Source organism: Pseudophryne corroboree, chromosome 3, assembly GCF_028390025.1.
Source record: "Pseudophryne corroboree isolate aPseCor3 chromosome 3, aPseCor3.hap2, whole genome shotgun sequence".
Classification (NCBI taxonomy): Eukaryota; Metazoa; Chordata; class Amphibia; order Anura; family Myobatrachidae; genus Pseudophryne; species Pseudophryne corroboree.
The window spans coordinates 269,776,736-269,797,641 of NC_086446.1; the positions used below are offsets into that span (position 1 = coordinate 269,776,736).

At 47.1% G+C, this 20,906-nt stretch overlaps 1 protein-coding gene across 4 annotated transcripts in view; it reads right to left on the reverse strand.

The window, feature by feature from the left end:
• Positions 1–20,906, reverse strand: part of MAPRE1 (microtubule associated protein RP/EB family member 1) — a 78,198-nt gene that overhangs the window by 37,222 nt on the left and 20,070 nt on the right. For all 4 annotated transcript variants that reach the window (XM_063959063.1, XM_063959064.1, XM_063959061.1 and 1 more), the window contains exon 3: positions 5,082–5,227. In XM_063959063.1, the coding sequence (XP_063815133.1) occupies positions 5,082–5,227 (146 nt within the window). The remainder of the gene's footprint in view (positions 1–5,081; positions 5,228–20,906) is intronic.

Consider the following 20,906-nt stretch of genomic DNA (forward strand, 5'->3'; position numbering starts at 1 on the left):
GTTCATGTGAAAAACAGAAAACACCTTAAGGAGAAATTGAGGACGAGTCCTCAATTCTGCCCTGTCAGAATGAAAAATTAAGTAAGGGCTTTATATATGATAAAGCCGCCAATTCTGACACACGCCTGGCTGAAGCCAGGGCTAATAAAATATCTCACATGGAAGGTGACGATGCTAAGTCCACAGTGGTGAGTGGTTCAAACCAATGTGACTTTAGGAAACTCAAAACATTGAGATCCCAAGGTGCCACTGGGGCACAAAAGGAGGCTGTATATGCAGTACCCCTTTTACAAACATCTGAACGTCAGGCACTAAAGCCAGTTCTTTCTGGAAGAAATTCGACAGGGCCGAAATTTGAACCTTAATGGACCCTAATTTTAGGCCCATAGACAGTCCTGTTTTCAGGAAATGTAGGAAACGACCCAGTTGGAATTCCTCTGTAGGGGCCTTCTTGGCCTCACACCACGCAACATATCTTCACCAAATGCGGTGAAAATGTTTTGCGGTTACATCCTTCCTGTCTTCGACCAGGGTAGGGATGACTTCATCTGGAATGCCCTTTCAGGATCCGGCGTTCAACCGCCATGCCGTCAAACGCGGCCGCGGTAAGTCTTGGAACAGACAAGGCCCCTGCTGGAGCAGGTCCTTTCTTAAAGGTAGAGGCCACGGGTCTTCCGTGAACATCTCTTGAAGTTTCGGGTACCAAGTCCTTCTTGGCCAATCCGGAACCACGAGTATCGTTCTTACTCATCTCCCTCTTATGATTCTCAGTACTTTTGGTATGAGAGGCATAGGAGGGAACACATACTCTGACTGGTACACCCACAGTGTTACCAGAGCGTCCACCGCTATTGCCTGAGGGTCCCTTGACCTGGCGCAATATCTGTCTAGTTTTTTGTTCAGGCGGGACGCCATCATGTCCACCTTTGGTTTTTCCCAACGGTTTACAATCATGTGGAAGACTTCCCGATGAAGTCCCCACTCTCCCGGGTGGAGGTCATGCCTGCTGAGGAAGTCTGCTTCCCAGTTTTCCACTCCCGGAATGAACACTGCTGAGAGTGCTATCACATGATTTTTCGCCCAGCGAAGAATCCTTGTAGTTTCTGCCATTTCCCTCCTGCTTCTTGTGCCGCCCTGTCTGTTTACGTGGGCGACTGCCGTGATGTTGTCCCACTGGATCAATACCGGCTGACCTTGAAGCAGAGGTCTTGCTAAGCTTAGAGCATTGTAAATTGCCCTTAGCTCCAGTATATTTATGTGGAGAGAAGTCTCCAGACTTGATCACACTCTCTGGAAATTTTTTCCTTGTGTGACTGCTCCCCAGCCACTCAGGCTGGCATCCGTGGTCACCAGGACCCAGTCCTGAATGCCGAATCTGCGGCCCTTTCATAGATGAGCACTCTGCAGCCACCGCAGAAGAAACACCCTTGTCCTTGGAGACAGGGTTATCCGCTGATGCATCTGAAGATGCGATCCGGACCATTTTTCCAGCAGATCCCACGGAAAGGTTCTTGCGTGAAATCTACCGAATGGGATCGCTTTGTAAGAAACCACCATTTTTCACAGGATCCTTGTGCAATGATGCACTGATACTTTTCCTGGTTTTAGGAGGTTCCTGACTAGCTCGGATAACTCCCTGGCTTTCTTCTCCGGGAGAAAACATCCTTTTCTGGACTGTGTCCAGAATCATCCCTAGGAACAGTAGACGTGTCGTCGGAAAAAACTGCGATTTTGGAATATTTAGAATCCACTCGTGCTGTCGTAGAACTACTTAAGATAGTGCTACTCCGACCTCCAACTGTTCTCTGGACCTTGCCCTTATCAGGAAAGCGTCCATATTTCTTTTAAGAAGAATCATCATTTCGGCCATTACCTTGGTAAAGACCCGGGGTGCCGTGGACAATCCAAACGGCAGCGTCTGAACTGATAGTGACAGTTCTGTACCACGAACCTGAGGTACCCTTGGTGAGAAGGCAAATTTGGACATGTAGGTAAGCGTCCCTGATATCCAGTGACACCATATCGTCCCCTTCTTCCTGGTTCGCTATCACTACTCTGAGTGACTCCATCTTGATTTGAACGCTTGTATGTAAGTGTTCAAATATTTCAGATCTCACCGAGCCGTCTGGCTTCAGTACCACAATATAGTGTGGAATAATACCCCTTCCCTTGTTGTAGAAGGGGTACTTTGATTATCACCTGCTGGGAATACAGCCTGTGAATTGTTCCCAATACTGCCTCCCTGTCGGAGGGAGACGTTGGTAAAGCAGACTTCAGGAACTTGTGAGGGGGAGACGTCTCGAATTTCCAATGTACACCTGGGATACTACGTGTAGGATCCAGGAGTCCACTTGTGAGTGAGCCCCCTGCGTGCTGAAACTCTTGAGATGACCCCCTACCGCACCTGAGTCCGCTTGTACGGCCCCAGCGTCATGCTGCGGACTTGGCAGAAGCGGTGGAGGGCTTCTGTTCCTGGGAATGGGCTGCCTGCTGCAGTCTTCTTCCCTTTCCTCTACCCCTGGGCAGATATGACTGGCCCTTTTGCCCGCCTGCCCTTATGGGGACGAAAGGACTGAGACTGAAAAGACTGTCCTTTTCTGCTGAGATGTGACTTGGGGTAACAAAAGGTGGATTTTTCAGCTGTTGCCATGGCCACCAGGTCCGATGGACCGCCCCTTTATACGGCAATACTTCCATGTGCCGTCTGGAATCTGCATCACCTGACCACTGTCGTGTCTTCGTCTGGCAGATATGGACATCACATTTACTCTTGATGCCAGAATGCAAATATCTCTCTGCGCATCTCGCATATATAGAAATGCATCTATAGTCAATAAAATCTTGTCCCTGTCAAGGGTATCAATATTTTCAGTCAGGAAATCCGACCAAGCCCCCTCAGCGCTGCACATCCAGGCTGAGGCGATTGCTGGTCGTAGTATAACACCAGTATGTGTGTATATACTTTTAGGATATTTTTCAGCTTCCTATCAGCTGGCTCCTTGAGGGCTGCCGTATCTGGAGACGGTAACGCCCCTTGTTTTTATAAGCGTGTGAGCGCCTTATCCACCCTAAGGTGTGTTTCCCAACTCGCCCTAACTTCTGGCGGGAAAGGGTATACCGCCAATAATTTTCTATCGGAGGAAACCCACATATCATCACACACTTCATTTAATTTATCTGATTCAGGAAAAACTACAAGTAGTTTATTCACACCCTACATAATACCCTTATTTGTGGTACTTGTAGTATCAGAAATATGTAACACCTCCTTCATTGCCCTTAACATGAAACGTGTGGCCCTAAAGGAAAATACGTTTGTTTCTTCACCGTCGACACTGGAGTCAGTGTCCGTGTCTGTGTCGACCGACTGAGGTAAATGGGCGTTTTTACAAGCCCCTGACGGTGTCTGAGACGCCTGGACAGGTACTAATTTGTTTGCCGGCCGTCTCATGTCGTCAACCGACCTTGCAGCGTGTTGACATTATCACGTAATTCCTAAATAAGCCATCCATTCCAGTGTCGACTCCCTAGAGAGTGACATCACCAATACAGGCAATTTGCTCCGCCTCCTCACCAACATCGTCCTCCTACATGTCGACACACACGTACCGACACACATCACACACACAGGGAATGCTCTGATAGAGGACAGGACCCCACTAGCCCTTTGGGGAGACAGAGGGAGAGTTTGCCAGCACACACCAAAAAGGCTATAATTATACAGGGACAACCCCTTATACAAGTGTTTTCCCTTATAGCATTTTTATATATGTAATCATATCGCCAAATAAGTGCCCCCCCTCTCTGTTTTAACCCTGTTTCTGTAGTACAGTGCAGGGGAGAGCCTGGGAGCCTTCCTCACAGCAGAGCTGAGCAGGAAAATGGCGCCGTGTGCTGAGGAGAATAGGCCCCGCCCCCTTTTCGGCGGGCTCTTCTCCCGGAGTTTGTGAGATCTGGCAGGGGTTAAATACATCCATATAGCCTCAAGGGCTATATGTGATGTATTTTAGCCATAAAAAGGTATTATACATTGCTGCCCAGGGCGCCCCCTCCCAGCGCCCTGCACCCTCAGTGACAGTTGGTGACTGTTGGTGAAGTGTGCTGACAACAATGGCGCACAGCTGCAGTGCTGTGCGCTACCTTATGAAGACTGAAAGTCTTCTGCCGCCTGTTTCTGGACCTCTTCAACTTCGGCATCTGCAAGGGGGGTCGGCGGCACGGCTCCGGGACCGGACTCCATGGCTGGGCCTGTGTTCGATCCCTCTGGAGCTAATGGTGTCCAGTAGCCTAAGAAGCAAATCCATCCTGCACGCAGGTGAGTTTACTTCTCTCCCCTAAGTCCCTCGTAGCAGTGAGCCTGTTGCCAGCAGGACTCACTGAAAATAAAAAACCTAACTTAAACTTTTATTCTAAGCAGCTCAGGAGAGCCACCTAGATTGCACCCTTCTCGTCGGGCACAAAAATCTAACTGAGGCTTGGAGGAGGGTCATAGGGGGAGGAGCCAGTGCACACCACCTGATCCTAAAGCTTTTATTATTGTGCCCTGTCTCCTGCGGAGCCGCTATATCCCCCATGGTCCTTACGGAGTCCCAGCATCCACTAGGACGTCAGAGAAATAAGAGGAACAGTGAAGAGGAGGGACATGGGTAGGGAACGCTGAGAAAAATTTGTCCAAGCCTGATTTGGTCCCCAAAATGCTGCACTGTAGTGAGATTATAGCACTTGCTATTCAGTTATAGCTTGCAGATGAATCTGCAACCTGGGCTCTCCGGCAAAGACGGAAAGTATAATACATTACAGCCAGATTGGACCATTGCATATTCACCTCCTGAAGTGGTTGGTGCTGGACATGTGGCTAAAAGTATATTATGTGCTAGTTCACTATTATATAAGCTTTTCAAGAATAGACAGTATGTACAGCACAATTAAAGGCAGAATGGGATCCAGCCCATAATCATTTCAAGATCAAGTTTTATTACAGAATTTTTACTTATACGATCCACAGAGCAGAGGGTCAGGAAATGGAACATAAAGCAGTATGAGATACAGACAGCACATTAGCAAAAATCCATCATACTTACTTTATCAGCACCCATCTTCTTGAAGCCGGCTTGTAGGACTTTATAGTTTTGGATATATTCATGTTCAAGCTTTGCCTGAAATTTCACTTTCTTTAATGTGACTGACCCAGGAAACAACATGTCCATAAACTGACAATACACACTACCTGCAGAAGAGATTGTACACAATATTAACATTCTAGCACATCTTTAGGTTATTCTTTGGAGGGGAGGGGCTACCCACCCTCCTCCCATATTAGTCTCTTGATTAGAAGCTCCTTAATCAGAGATGCCTGAATAATCATCACTGTCCATTACTTCTCCGGACCGAATGCTAGAGAAATAGGTGGCCATAATCATATCAAAACTTTAGATAAGGATTAATGGTCCCATAGAGATTTCCAAATCCCTCTATTTTCTGTGGGCAAGTGGGTCTGACTAAAAAGGTGGTCAATTTTTAGAGCCCCTGGTCTAGTAAACTAGGAGCACAGACCTGTGTCCAAACCAACCAAGTTCTTTCATATGACTAACCATAACTGTATTTTCCACTAATCTCAAAATGCTGAATGGGAACACTGCTCGTTTTGGGGCCACACATGGCACAAATGTTTTTATAGGCTGGTGTTTGACTTGGGAGGTTCACCTTGCAAGGCATGCTTTCATATAGCAGTCAATGTTACAGAAGGAACTATGGGGAATTTATATCACAACTTCTAAAGAGTTTTTGCTATGGAAAGAGGCAGACAGATTGCTATGGCCAACTTCACCACAGTTTAGAACAGGGGTTCTCAACTACGAAAAACAGGTCATGTTTTGTGGCTTTTGAATCATGCACGGGTGAGTTAATCTATACTGCTGGGTCAGTATTTATCCCAACTGATTCCACAGACAAAGATCCTCAAACCATGACCTGTTGGGAAAACAAGCACTTGTTTAGAAGCTTTGATACATTTCTCCCTATGTTAGGAAGCAAAAAAGACCCGATTAAAATGCAATGGAATTCCATCTCTCTAAAATCCCAAACCTTGCTCAGTGGAAGAGGTCTGAAAAAAGCACCAGCATTCAGTGCAGTAGGAGGCATAGGAAATCATGTGAAGCACTCAGTTTTTACTAAACTAGGAACATCGCAAGCAACAATGGATAACCTAAAATCTCAAAAAAACAAGTCATATTCAGAGTACTGTTCAATGCCCAAAGTCCTGTGTATTTACTTTCAGAGCAACAAAAAAAAAAAAAAAAAAAAAAGCATAAACACATTTGCATCCATTCCTGTAACATGATCCAATAACATAGGAAGCATTAAATGTAGTTGACACAAAGCCCCCAGGTTACCAAGCGACAATACAGAAACTAAACAAAAACAACAGCTTTGCACTTTAATACAATGTAACCATCAGAGGAGAGAAAGAAAAAGTAAATATACTTTTGCCCTCACCTAAGTGTGAGCAGAACTGCACGTTAAGTGCTGCCTCGGAGCTAGTCACGGGTTCATCGCAGGTCTCTATATTTTGCAGATGATACAAAGATATGCAACAGAGCAGACACACCGAGAGGGGTAAAACAAATGATTGATGACCTAGCTAGGCTTGAAAAATGGTCAAGAACGTGGCAACTACAGTTTAATGCTAAAAAATAAGAATTTACTTACCGATAATTCTATTTCTCGTAGTCCGTAGTGGATGCTGGGGACTCCGTAAGGACCATGGGGGAATAGCGGCTCCGCAGGAGACTGGGCACATCTAAAGGACTATCTGGTGTGCACTGGCTCCTCCCCCTATGACCCTCCTCCAAGCCTCAGTTAGGATACTGTGCCCGGACGAGCGTACACAATAAAGGAAGGATTTTGAATCCCGGGTAAGACTCATACCAGCCACACCAATCACACTGTACAACTTGTGATCTGAACCCAGTTAACAGCATGATAACAGAGGAGCCTCTAGAAAAGATGGCTCACTACAGCAATAACCCGAATTTTTTGGTAACAATAACTATGCACCAGTATTGCAGACAATCCGCACTTGGGATGGGCGCCCAGCATCCACTACGGACTACGAGAAATAGAATTATCGGTAAGTAAATTCTTATTTTCTCTAACGTCCTAAGTGGATGCTGGGGACTCCGTAAGGACCATGGGGATTATACCAAAGCTCCCAAACGGGCGGGAGAGTGCGGATGACTCTGCAGCACCAAATGAGAGAACTCCAGGTCCTCCTCAGCCAGGGTATCAATTTTGTAGAATTTTACAAACGTATTTGCTCCCGACCAAGTAGCTGCTCGGCAAAGTTGTAAAGCCGAGACCCCTCGGGCAGCCGCCCAAGATGAGCCCACCTTCCTTGTGGAGTGGGCATTTACAGATTTTTGGCTGTGGCAGGCCTGCCACAGAATGTGCAAGCTGAATTGTACTACAAATCCAACGAGCAATAGTCTGCTTAGAAGCAGGAGCACCCAGCTTGTTGGGTGCATACAGGATAAACAGCGAGTCAGATTTCCCGACTCCAGCCGTCCTGGAAACATATATTTTCAGGGCCCTGACAACGTCTAGCAACTTGGAGTCCTCCAAGTCCCTAGTAGCCGCAGGCACCACAATAGGTTGGTTCAGGTGAACGCTGAAACCACCTTAGGGAGAAACTGAGGACGAGTCCTCAATTCCGCCCTGTCCGAATGGAAAATCAGATAAGGGCTTTTACAGGATAAAGCCGCCAATTCTGACACGCGCCTGGCCCAGGCCAGGGCCAACAGCATGACCACTTTCCATGTGAGATATTTAAACTCCACAGATTTAAGTGGTTCAAACCAATGTGACTTTTGGAACCCAAAAACTACATTGAGATCCCAAAGTGCCACTGGAGGCACAAAAGGAGGCTGTATATGCAGTACCCCTTTTACAAACGTCTGAACTTCAGGGTCTGAAGCTAGTTCTTTTTGGAAGAAAATTGACAGAGCCGAAATTTGAACCTTAATGGACCCCAATTTCAGGCCCAAAGACACTCCTGTTTGCAGGAAATGTAGGAATCGACCCAGTTGAATTTCCTCCGTCGGGCCTTACTGGCCTCGCACCACGCAACCTATTTTCGCCAAATGCGGTGATAATGTTTTGCGGTTACATCCTTCCTGGCTTTGATCAGGATAGGGATGACTTCATCCGGAATGCCTTTTTTCCTTCAGGATCCGGCGTTCAACCGCCATGCCGTCAAACGCAGCCGCGGTAAGTCTTGGAACAGACAGGGTCCTTGCTGGAGCAGGTCCCTTCTTAGAGGTAGAGGCCACGGATCCTCCGTGAGCATCTCTTGAAGTTCCGGTTACCAAGTCCTTCTTGGCCAATCCGGAGCCACGAATATAGTGCTTACTCCTCTCCATCTTATCAATCTCAGTACCTTGGGTATGAGAGGCAGAGGAGGAAACACATACACTGACTGGTACACCCACGGTGTTACCAGAGCGTCTACAGCTGTTGCCTGAGGGTCCCTTGACCTGGCGCAATACCGGTCGAGTTTTTCCCAACGGTTTATAATCATGTGGAAGACTTCTGGGTGAAGTCCCCACTCTCCCGGGTGGAGGTCGTGCTGAGGAATTCTGCTTCCCAGTTGTCCACTCCCGGAATGAATACTGCTGACAGTGCTATCACATGATTTTCCGCCCAGCGAAGAATCCTTGCAGCTTCTGCCATTGCCCTCCTGCTTCTTGTGCCACACTGTCTGTTTACGTGGGTGACTGCCGTGATGTTGCCCGACTGGATCAACACCGGCTGACCTTGAAGCAGAGGTCTTGCTAAGCTTAGAGCATTGTAAATGGCCCTTAGCTTCAGGATATTTATGTGAAGTGATGTCTCCAGGCTTGACCATAAGCCCTGGATATTCCTTCCCTGTGTGACTGCTCCCCAGCCTCGCAGGCTGGCATCCGTGGTCACCAGGACCCAGTCCTGAATGCCGAATCTGCGGCCCTCTAGAAGATGAGCACTCTGCAACCACCACAGGAGGGATACCCTTGTCCTTGGTGACAGGGTTATCCGCTGATGCATCTGAAGATGCGACCCGGACCATTTGTCCAGCAGGTCCCACTGGAAAGTTCTTGCGTGGAATCTGCCGAATGGGATTGCTTCGTAGGAAGCCACCATTTTTACCCAGAACCCTTGTGCATTGATGCACTGAGACTTGGCTCGGTTTTAGGAGGTTCCTGACTAGCTCGGAAAACTCCCTGGCTTTCTCCTCCGGGAGTAACATCTTTTTCTGGACTGTGTCCAGGATCATCCCTAGGAACAGAAGACAAGTCGTCGGAACCAGCTGCGATTTTGGAATATTGAGAATCCAATCGTGCTGCCGCAACACTACCTGAGATAGTGCTACACCGACCTCCAACTGTTCCCTGGATCTTACCCTTATCAGGGAATCGTCCAAGTAAGGGATAACTAAAATTCCCTTCCTTCGAAGGAATATCATCATTTCGGCCATTACCTTGGTAAAGACCCGGGGTGCCGTGGACCATCCATACGGCAGCGTCTGAACTGATAGTGACAGTTCTGTACCATAAACCTGAGGTACCCTTGGTGAGAAGGGTAAATTTTGACATGAAGGTAAGCATCCTTGATGTCCCGAGACATCATGTAGTCCCCTTCTTCCAGGTTCGCAATCACTGCTCTGAGTGACTCAATCTTGAATTTGAACCTCTGTATGTAAGTGTTCAAAAATTTTAGATTTAGAATCGGTCTCACCGAGCCGTCTGGCTTCGGTACCACAACAGTGTGGAATAATACCCCGTTCCCTGTTGCAGGAGGGGTACCTTGATTATCACCTGCTGGGAATACAGCTTGTGAATGGCTTCCAAAACTGTCTCCGTGTCAGAAGGAGACATCGGTAAAGCCGACTTTAGGAAAACGGCGAGGGGGAGACGTCTCGAATTCTAATTTGTACCCCTGAGATATCACCTGAAGGATCCAGGGGTCTACTTGCGAGTGAGCCCACTGCGCGCTGAAATTCATTGAGACGGGCCCCCCACCGTGCCTGATTCTGCTTGTAAAGCCCCAGCGTCATACTGAGGGCTTGGCAGAGGCGGGAGAGGGTTTCTGTTCCTGGGAACTGGCTGATTTCTGCAGCCTTTTTCCTCTCCCTCTGTCACGGGGCAGAAATGAGGAACCTTTTGCCCCTTGTCCACGAAAAGACTGCGCCTGATAATACGGCGTCTTCTCATGTTGAGAGGCGACCTGGGGTACAAACGTGGATTTCCCAGCTGTTGCCGTGGCCACCAGGTCTGAAAGACCGACCCCAAATAACTCCTCCCCTTAATAAGGCAATACTTCCAAATGCCGTTTGGAATACGCATCACCTGACCACTGACGTGTCCATAACCCTCTACTGGTAGAAATGGACAACGCACTTAGACTTGATGCCAGTCGGCAAATATTCCGCTGTGCATCACGCATATATAGAAATGCATCTTTTAAATGCTCTACAGACAAAAATATACTGTCCCTATCTAGGGTATCAATATTTTCAGTCAGGGAATCCGACCACGCCAACCCAGCACTGCACATCCAGGCTGAGGCTATTGCTGGTCGCAGTATAACACCAGTATGTGTGTAAATACATTTCAGGATACCCTCCTGCTTTCTATCAGCAGGATCCTTAAGGGCGGCCATCTCAGGAGAGGGTAGAGCCCTTACAAGCGTGTGAGCGCTTTATCCCCCCTAGGGGGTGTTTCCCAACGCACCCTAACCTCTGGCGGGAAAGGATATAATGCCAATAACATTTTAGAAATTATCAGTTGTTATCGGGGGAAAACCACGCATCATCACACACCTCATTTAATTTCTCAGATTCAGGAAAACTACAGGTAGTTTTTCCTCACCGAACATAATACCCCTTTTTGGTGGTACTCGTATTATCAGAAATGTGGAAAACATTTTTCATTGCCTCAATCATGTAACGTGTGGCCCTACTGGAAGTCACATTTGTCTCTTCACCGTCGACACTGGAGTCAGTATTCGTGTCGGCGTCTATATCTGCCATCTGAGGTAACGGGCGCTTTAGAGCCCCTGACGGCCTATGAGACGTCTGGACAGGCACAAGCTGAGTAGCCGGCTGTCTCATGTCAACCACTGTCTTTTATACAGAGCTGACACTGTCACGTAATTCCTTCCAACAGTTCATCCACTCAGGTGTCGACCCCCTAGGGGGTTACATCACTATTACAGGCAATCTGCTCCGTCTCCACATCATTTTTCTCCTCATACATGTCGACACAAACGTACCGACATACAGCACACACACAGGGAATGCTCTGATAGAGGACAGGACCCCACTAGCCCTTTGGGGAGACAGAGGGAGAGTTTGCCAGCACACACCAGAGCGCTATATATATATATATATACAGGGATAACCTTATATAAGTGTTTTTCCCCTTATAGCTGCTGTATCTTTAATACTGCGCTTAATTAGTGCCCCCCCTCTCTTTTTTAACCCTTTCTGTAGTGTAGTGACTGCAGGGGAGAGACAGGGAGCTTTCCTCCAACGGAGCTGTGAGGGAAAATGGCGCCAGTGTGCTGAGGATATAGGCTCCGCCCCCTTATCGGCGGCCTTATCTCCCATTTTTCTATGTATTCTGGCAGGGGTTAAATGCATCCATATAGCCCAGGAGCTATATGTGATGCATTTTTTGCCATCCAAGGTGTTTTTTATTGCGTCTCAGGGCGCCCCCCCCCAGCGCCCTGCACCCTCAGTGACCGGAGTGTGAAGTGTGCTGAGAGCAATGGCGCACAGCTGCGGTGCTGTGCGCTACCTTGTTGAAGACAGGACGTCTTCTGCCGCCGATTTTCCGGACCTCTTCTGCCTTCTGGCTCTGTAAGAGGGCCGGCGGCGCGGCTCTGGGACCCATCCAGGCTGGGCCTGTGATCGTCCCTCTGGAGCTAATGTCCAGTAGCCTAAGAAGCCCAATCCACTCTGCACGCAGGTGAGTTCGCTTCTTCTCCCCTTAGTCCCTCGATGCAGTGAGCCTGTTGCCAGCAGGTATCACTGAAAATAATAAACCTAAACTAAAACTTTCACTAAGAAGCTCAGGAGAGCCCCTAGTGTGCACCCTTCTCGTTCGGGCACAGAGATCTAACTGAGGCTTGGAGGAGGGTCATAGGGGGAGGAGCCAGTGCACACCAGATAGTCCTAAAGCTTTCTTTAGATGTGCCCAGTCTCCTGCGGAGCCGCTATTCCCCCATGGTCCTTACGGAGTCCCCAGCATCCACTTAGGACGTTAGAGAAAATGCAAAATCATGCACTTGGGTCTCAAAAATCTCAAAGGCTAAATATAGTATCAAGGGTACTATAATGGAAATTACTGAGGAGGAAAGCGATTTAGGAGTCACTACTTCAAGTGATTTAAAGGCAGGAAAGCAATGCAACAAAGCAATGAGAAAGGCAAGTCAGATACTTGGTTGCATAGGGAGAGGAATCAGTAGCAGAAAAAGAGAAGTAATAATGCCACTGTATAGGTCATTGGTGCGGCCTCATCTGGAATACTGTGTCCAGTTCTGGAGACCATATCTCCATAAGGATATAAATACATTAGAGAGTGTACAAAGAAGGGCAACTAAAATGGTGCATGGCCTACATCACAAAACTTACCCAAAAAGGCTAAAAGATCTTAACATGTATAGTATGGAGGAGAGAAGGGAAAGGGTAGACATGATAGAAACTTTCAAATATACCAAAGGTTTTAACAAAGTTCAGGAGGGAAACATTCTTCAAAGGAACAGAAGTATTAGAACTCAAGGACATACACTAAAACTGGAGGGAGGCAGGTTCAGGAGAAATTTAAGGAAAAATTACTTCACAGAAAGGGTAGTGGATAAGTGGAATAGACTCCCATCAGAGGTGGTAGAGGCTAAGACTGTAGAGCAATTTAAACATGCTTGGGATAAACATATTTATTTATTTATTACCAGTTATTTATATAGCGCACACAAATTCCGCAGCGCTTTACAGAGAATATTCGGTCATTCACACCAGTCCCTGCCCCAGTGGAGCTTACAATCTATATTCCCTATCACATGTACACGCATTCATGCTAGGGTTAATTTTGTTGGGAGCCAATTAACCTACCAGTATATTTTTGGATTGTGGGAGGAAACCGGAGTACCCGGAGGAAACCCACGCAAACTCCCCACAGTTAGGGCCATGGTGGGAATCGAACCCATGACCTCAGTGCTGTGAGGCAGTAATGCTAACCATTACACCATCCGTACACATATGAATATCCTTACAAAGAATTAAGGTTCAAAAAGGGTTAAGATTACCTAAAGGAAAAAAAAAAAATGGGCAGACAAGATGGGTCAAGTGGTTCTTATCTGCCTTCAAATTCTATGTTTCTATGTCTCCACCTCTACTGATGGAAAAAATAAGAATTTACTTACCGATAATTCTATTTCTCGTAGTCCGTAGTGGATGCTGGGAACTCCGTAAGGACCATGGGGAATAGCGGCTCCGCAGGAGACTGGGCACAAAAGTAAAGCTTTAGGACTACCTGGTGTGCACTGGCTCCTCCCCCTATGACCATCCTCCAAGCCTCAGTTAGGATACTGTGCCCGGACGAGCGTACACAATAAGGAAGGATTTTGAATCCCGGGTAAGACTCATACCAGCCACACCAATCACACCGTACGACCTGTGATCTGAACCAAGTTAACAGCATGATAACAGAGGAGCCTCTGAAAAGATGGCTCACAACAATAATAACCCGATTTTTGTAACAATAACTATGTACAAGTATTGCAGACAATCCGCACTTGGGATGGGCGCCCAGCATCCACTACGGACTACGAGAAATAGAATTATCGGTAAGTAAATTCTTATTTTCTGACGTCCTAGTGGATGCTGGGAACTCCGTAAGGACCATGGGGATTATACCAAAGCTCCCAAACGGGCGGGAGAGTGCGGATGACTCTGCAGCACCGAATGAGAGAACTCCAGGTCCTCCTCAGCCAGGGTATCAAATTTGTAGAATTTAGCAAACGTGTTTGCCCCTGACCAAGTAGCTGCTCGGCAAAGTTGTAACGCCGAGACCCCTCGGGCAGCCGCCCAAGATGAGCCCACCTTCCTTGTGGAATGGGCTTTCACAGATTTTGGCTGTGGCAGGCTTGCCACAGAATGTGCAAGCTGAATTGTACTACAAATCCAACGAGCAATAGTCTGCTTAGAAGCAGGAGCACCCAGCTTGTTGGGTGCATACAGGATAAACAGCGAGTCAGATTTTCTGACTCCAGCAGTCCTGGAAACATATTTTCAGGGCCCTGACTACGTCCAGCAACTTGGAGTCCTCCAAGTCCCTAGTAGCCGCAGGTACCACAATAGGCTGGTTCAAGTGAAACGCTGAAACCACCTTAGGGAGAAATTGAGGACGAGTCCTCAATTCTGCCCTGTCCGTATGAAAAATTAGGTAAGGGCTTTTATAGGATAAAGCCGCCAATTCTGAGACACGCCTGGCTGAAGCCAGGGCCAACAGCATTACCACTTTCCATGTGAGATATTTTAAGTCCACAGTGGTGAGTGGTTCAAACCAATGTGATTTTAGGAACCCCAAAACTACATTGAGATCCCAAGGTGCCACTGGAGGCACAAAAGGAGGCTGTATATGCAGTACCCCCTTGACAAACGTCTGAACTTCAGGAACTGAAGTCAGTTCTTTCTGGAAGAAAATCGACAGGGCCGAAATTTGAACCTTAATGGACCCTAATTTTAGGCCCATAGACAGTCCTGTTTGCAGGAAACGACCCAGTTGAAATTCCTCTGTAGGGGCCTTCCTGGCCTCGCACCACGCAACATATTTACGCCAAATACGGTGATAATGCTGTACGGTTACATCCTTCCTGGCTTTGATCAGGGTAGGGATGACTTCCTCCGGAATGCCTTTTTCCTTCAGGATCCGGCGTTTAACCGCCATGCCGTCAAACGCAGCCGCGGTAAGTCTTGGAACAGACAGGGTCCCTGCTGGAGCAGGTCCCTTCTTAGAGGTAGAGGCCACGGGTCCTCTGTGAGCATCTCTTGAAGTTCCGGGTACCAAGTCCTTCTTGGCCAATCCAGAGCCACGAGTATAGTCCTTACTCCTCTCCTTATGATTCTCAGTACCTTGGGTATGAGAGGCAGAGGAGGGAACACATACACTGACTGGTACACCCACGGTGTTACCAGAGCGTCCACAGCTATTGCCTGAGGGTCCCTTGACCTGGCGCAATACCCGTCTAGTTTTTTGTTGAGGCGGGACGCCATCATGTCCACCTTTGGTTTTTCCCAACGGTTCACAATCATGTGGAAGACTTCTGGGTGAAGTCCCCACTCTCCCGGGTGGAGGTCGTGTCTGCTGAGGAAGTCTGCTTCCCAGTTGTCCACTCCCGGAATGAACACTGCTGACAGTGCTATCACATGATTTTCCGCCCAGCGAAGAATCCTTGCAACTTCTGCCATTGCCCTCCTGCTTCTTGTGCCGCCCTGTCTGTTTACGTGGGCGACTGCCGTGATGTTGTCTGACTGGATCAGCACCGGCTGACCTTGAAGCAGAGGTCTTGCTAGGCTTAGAGCATTGTAGATGGTCCTTAGCTCCAGGATATTTATGTGAAGTGATGTCTCCAGGCTTGACCACAAGCCCTGGAAATTCCTTCCCTGTGTGACTGCTCCCCAGCCTCTCAGGCTGGCATCCGTGGTCACCAGGACCCAGTCCTGAATGCCGAATCTGCGGCCCTCTAGAAGATGAGCACTCTGCAACCACCACAGGAGAGACACCCTTGTGCTTGGTGACAGGGTTATCCGCTGATGCATCTGAAGATGCGACCCGGACCATTTGTCTAGCAGATCCCACTGGAAGGTTCTTGCGTGGAATCTGCCGAATGGGATTGCTTCGTAAGAAGCCACCATCTTTCTCAGGACCCTTGTGCATTGATGCACTGAGACTTGGCCTGGTTTTAGGAGATTTCTGACTAGTTCGGATAACTCCCTGGCTTTCTCCTCCGGGAGAAACACCTTTTTCTGGACTGTGTCCAGGATCATCCCTAGGAATAGAAGTCGTGTCGTCGGGATCAGCTGTGATTTTGGAATATTGAGAATCCAACCGTGCTGGCGCAGCACTATCTGAGACAGTGCTACCCCGACTTCCAACTGTTGCCTGGATCTTGCCCTTATCAGGAGATCGTCCAAGTAAGGGATAACTAAAACTCCCTTCCTTCGAAGGAGTATCATCATTTCGGCCATTACCTTGGTAAAGACCCGGGGTGCCGTGGACAATCCAAACGGCAGCGTCTGAAACTGATAGTGACAGTTCTGTACCACAAACCTGAGGTACCCTTGGTGAGAAGGGTAAATTGGGACATGTAGGTAAGCATCTTTGATGTCCAGAGACACCATATAGTCCCCTTCTTCCAGGTTTGCAATCACTGCTCTGAGTGACTCCATCTTGAATTTGAACCTTTGTATGTAAGTGTTCAAGGATTTTAGGTTTAAAATTGGTCTCACCGAGCCGTCCGGCTTCGGTACCACAAATAGTGTGGAATAGTACCCCTTTCCCTGTTGTAGGAGGGGTACCTTATCACCTGCTGGGAATACAGCTTGTGAATGGCTTCCAATACTGCCTCCCTGTCTGAGGGAGACGTCGGTAAAGCAGACTTTAGAAAACGGCGAGGGGGAGACGTCTCGAATTCCAATTTGTACCCCTGAGATACCACCTGAAGGATCCAGGGGTCCACTTGCGAGTGGGATCACTGCGCTTCTTGAGACGGGCCCCCACCGTGCCCGAGTCCGCTTGTAAAGCCCCAGCGTCATGCTGAGGACTTTGCGGAGGCGGGAGAGGGCTTTTGCTCCTGGGAACTGGCTGTTTGTTGCAGCCTTTTCCCTCTCCCTCTGCCACGGGGCAGAAATGAGGCGCCTTTTGCCCGCTTGCCCTTATGGGGCCGAAAGGACTGCGCCTGATAATACGGCGTCTTCTTAGGTTGAGAAGCTACCTGGGGTAAAAATGTGGATTTTCCAGCAGTTGCCGTGGCTACCAGGTCTGATAGACCTACCCCAAATAACTCCTCCCCCTTATAAGGCAATACTTCCATGTGCCTTTTAGAATCCGCATCACCTGACCACTGCCGCGTCCATAAACCTCTTCTTGCAGAAATGGACAGCGCGCTAACTCTTGATGCCAGTCGGCAAATATCCCTCTGTGCATCACGCATATATAGAAATGCATCCTTCAAATGCTCTATCGTCAGTAATATACTGTCCCTATCTAGGGTATCAATATTTTCAGTCAGGGAATCCGACCACGCCAGGCCCGCACTGCACATCCAGGCTGAGGCGATTGCTGGTCGCAGTATAACACCCGTGTGAGTGTATATACTGAAGGGTTAGCTCTTCTGTCTTTGTAAATATTACTTTTTATATGATCAATTTCCTTATAATAAGTATAGTGTAAAAGTGAATATTTCTACCTCCCTAATGAAGGGTTAAACATGCTATATGAATTGTTATGTGTTTGAATAGACACGTACGCACTCTCTACAAGATGCCTTTGTCTGTTCATATAATATAAGGCTTGTGTGTGTCTTATCTTCAAGGACAATTACATACCAGATCAAAACTGTTACTTCTGTGTGTTACTAAAATATCCTGCATGTAATGTCGTATGCTACTTCTATTTATCCAATCATATGCTTGCACATATTGTATACACCCATGTTTCTTTTCTATATAGTACTCTGTAATTTATTAAATAAACAGTGTGAATTTTTACTGCTTGTGTTGTGCATGTAACTGATAGCGTAAAGGTTTACACTCCCAGACGTCTGAGAGGCCATCACATCGAGGGTTAAAGAATATAAGGGCAAATCCTTTCAGCTGGGGGCTCGTCCGGGATTCAGTGATCGTCCCTGAATGGTAAAAATAGAGAATATATTGTCTGTCTTTGCCATACAGGATTGCGGTCATACACTGAAGCTGAATCCGTGTCAGTGTTCCGGGAACACGTGACAAGGTAATATTTAAGTCCGGGACTTAATATTACGAAGTTTTATGTAAAAGCATAAAACAGGTATCAGGGATACCATAGAATCTTTAATGTCTGGGACTTAAAGATACGTCTGAGAAAGGACCAGGCGTCCAAGCGCAATTCTCCAAAGACGTTAGTATCTGGGATACTTAAAAAAAAATAGACCTGGGGTCTATACATAACGTAGATTATACCTCGATCTGATCGTCTATATATATATTCTTGTATGTTGTAGTGAGATAAGTTCTTATATTTGGTTCAGACGGCTGGTAAGTTTTCGTCTGCCAGATATCTTTACTCAAACACTTTTCTTGCTTCCTGTTTAAAACGCTGTATTTTTCTGACATCTTGTACGAATGGTAAGCGTACCCGTCAAAAGATTTCATGTTCTCATTATACAGATAATATTGTGATATTGTCAATGACTAATTAACTGGTGTTAGCTAATGCATGCATAGAAAGTTTTTGTAAATTGCATTTTTTGTTGTGGAAATTGCGTAGAAAGCTGGTGTAGATTGCATTTACTATGGGAGGGGGTCAGAGTAAGACAGTCATTTATCCCCCGCCCCTCCCTGGTGAGACATGCAAGATGTATGTCGCCCGCAACTCTACCTCAGAGTATTACTTAGTTAACCCATGGGTGGATAATTTAGCGGGATGGACAGAGAAAGCAGGACAGGACCCATTCCTACGGGAAGGCAGTAATTACCCTTTCTATATGGAGATTTAAGAAAAAATGTCAGTTTAGCACAGAAGCGAAACTGCAGAGAACTGTAAATCTTTTAAAATCCCTCTCGCCTCCCCCCCTTGCATTCCAATGTATCCTGCGCTCAGAGACACAAATCTCTTGGCAGCAGTAACCCTTTCACACTAGATGGGATCGCCTCCAACTTCACTGCTGGAGGGTGCGTCCACTAGCTCTATCCCTAGCACCAATAACCCAGAGTTTAGATAATAGTAAAACACTGTCCCAAGCCCACCATTACCCTCGATGGCTGTATATCTTATTTGCGCAAAGCTTGCAAAGGACGCAGCTATACACATATGAAGGAGGTCTTTAAAACCCGTGCTCCTTTGCCTGTGCTTTTTTGCCTGTCGCTGTAGCTTGTAAACAGAAACCTTCATAGTCTGTTACTGCGTTTTGGAAAAGGTTTAAGGACTGCTGGACAGATGACGCTGGCTTACCTTTGCTTAACTTAGAAAGCTTACTCATTTCCCCACCCACTCATGCCTATCAGAGCTCCGGACGCTTTGACAGACAGAGCCAACCCCGCAGTCAGGGAAGATTCCAAAGACCCCGCGCACTGACGGGGCCCGGAGGAGGGCATCCCAGCCTTTATTCAACTCTCCCGTCATAGTAAAGATTCACCTCTGCTGCCACTTATTATAAATGGAAGTAAAATTCCCTTTTTAGTGGACAGCGGTGCAACAACCAGTGTTTTGTGTTCTGACTTATGCAGTATCCCCTCTCACCAGAAAAGATAGAAGGTCTCCGCCCCGTGATACAGCAATTCTTACAACAGGGTATTCTCAGACATATTGTATCACCATACTGTACTCCTGTGAACCCTGTTGCCAAAGCTGATGGCAGTATAAGATTTGTACAGAATCTCAGAGCGATCAGCCAATTGTCCCAATTGCACCAATTGTTCCAGATGTAAACTCACTCATTTCTGCAATCCCTGCAGATGCTGCGTTCTTCTCTGTAATTGATTTGAAGAATGCCTTTTTTTCAGCATACCTGTAGATTCACAGACACAATTACTTTTTGCCTTTTCTTTTGAGGGTAAACAACTTACCTGGTGCAGATTAATGACGCACCTGTTGTCTCCAGGCCACATTGAGGCCCTGGCAACCTCACCATGGTTCAGTCCTGCTACAGTATGCAGATGATCTGCTGCTCTGTAGTAAAACTGAGGAGGCCTGCCGAGAGGATGGTATATCACTGTTAAACTGGCTCTGTGAATGTGGACACAAGGTGTCCAAAACAAAAATGCAATGGTGTAAGAAGCATGTGGATTACTTAGGTTTTGTGCTCACTCAGGGGGAGAGGAAAGTCAGTCCACAACGCATACAGTCTGTATTGGGCCTGGTCACCCCAACTACCCAGAAGGAACTACTGTCCTTCCTGGGTATGGTAAATTACTGCAGACAGTGGATATCTGATTGCTCTTATTATGATAACATTTTGAGACAAGCCACACTGAAGGACAAGCCTAAAACTGTACAATGGTCACAAGAAATGTTAACTGCATATGAAAGTTTAAAATGTATGTTGATAAAAAGTCCGGCACTTGGCCTCCCCAGTTATGTGCTACCTTTCCATCTATATGCAAGGGACAATTGTAAAACCATGGCGGGGGTGCTCACACAGTTTCATGGAGGGAAGTTGCGCCCCGTGCATTTTTTTTCCAAAGTCATGAAACCCTGTGTGCCCCAGTCCAGTGCCCCTTTGCTCGTTGCCCAGTGCCGTGGTGTTGGTCACCGTGGTGAAGCCACAACACTCCTCCTACTAACCAATGATTTTTATGTTACTAATGCCAAATCACTTGTGGACCAGTATGTTAGCAGATGCATCACTTGCCTCAGGAACAACCCTAATAAAGCTAAACACCAGCATCTTGAATACCCCACAGAAAACTCTAGGATACTCACCCTTTGAAATACTAATGGGTAGACCCTTTTCCTACACCCTGGGCTAAGAAACCACTAGTAATACAGGAAGGAGATCTAGAACTCATCAGAGAAAAGTATGTCAGGTCCCTGATAACAAAACTGAATGAAATTGAACATGAGGTTGTTTGTAAAAACCCTTTGAATCCACAGGAACCTACACACCCCTTTAAA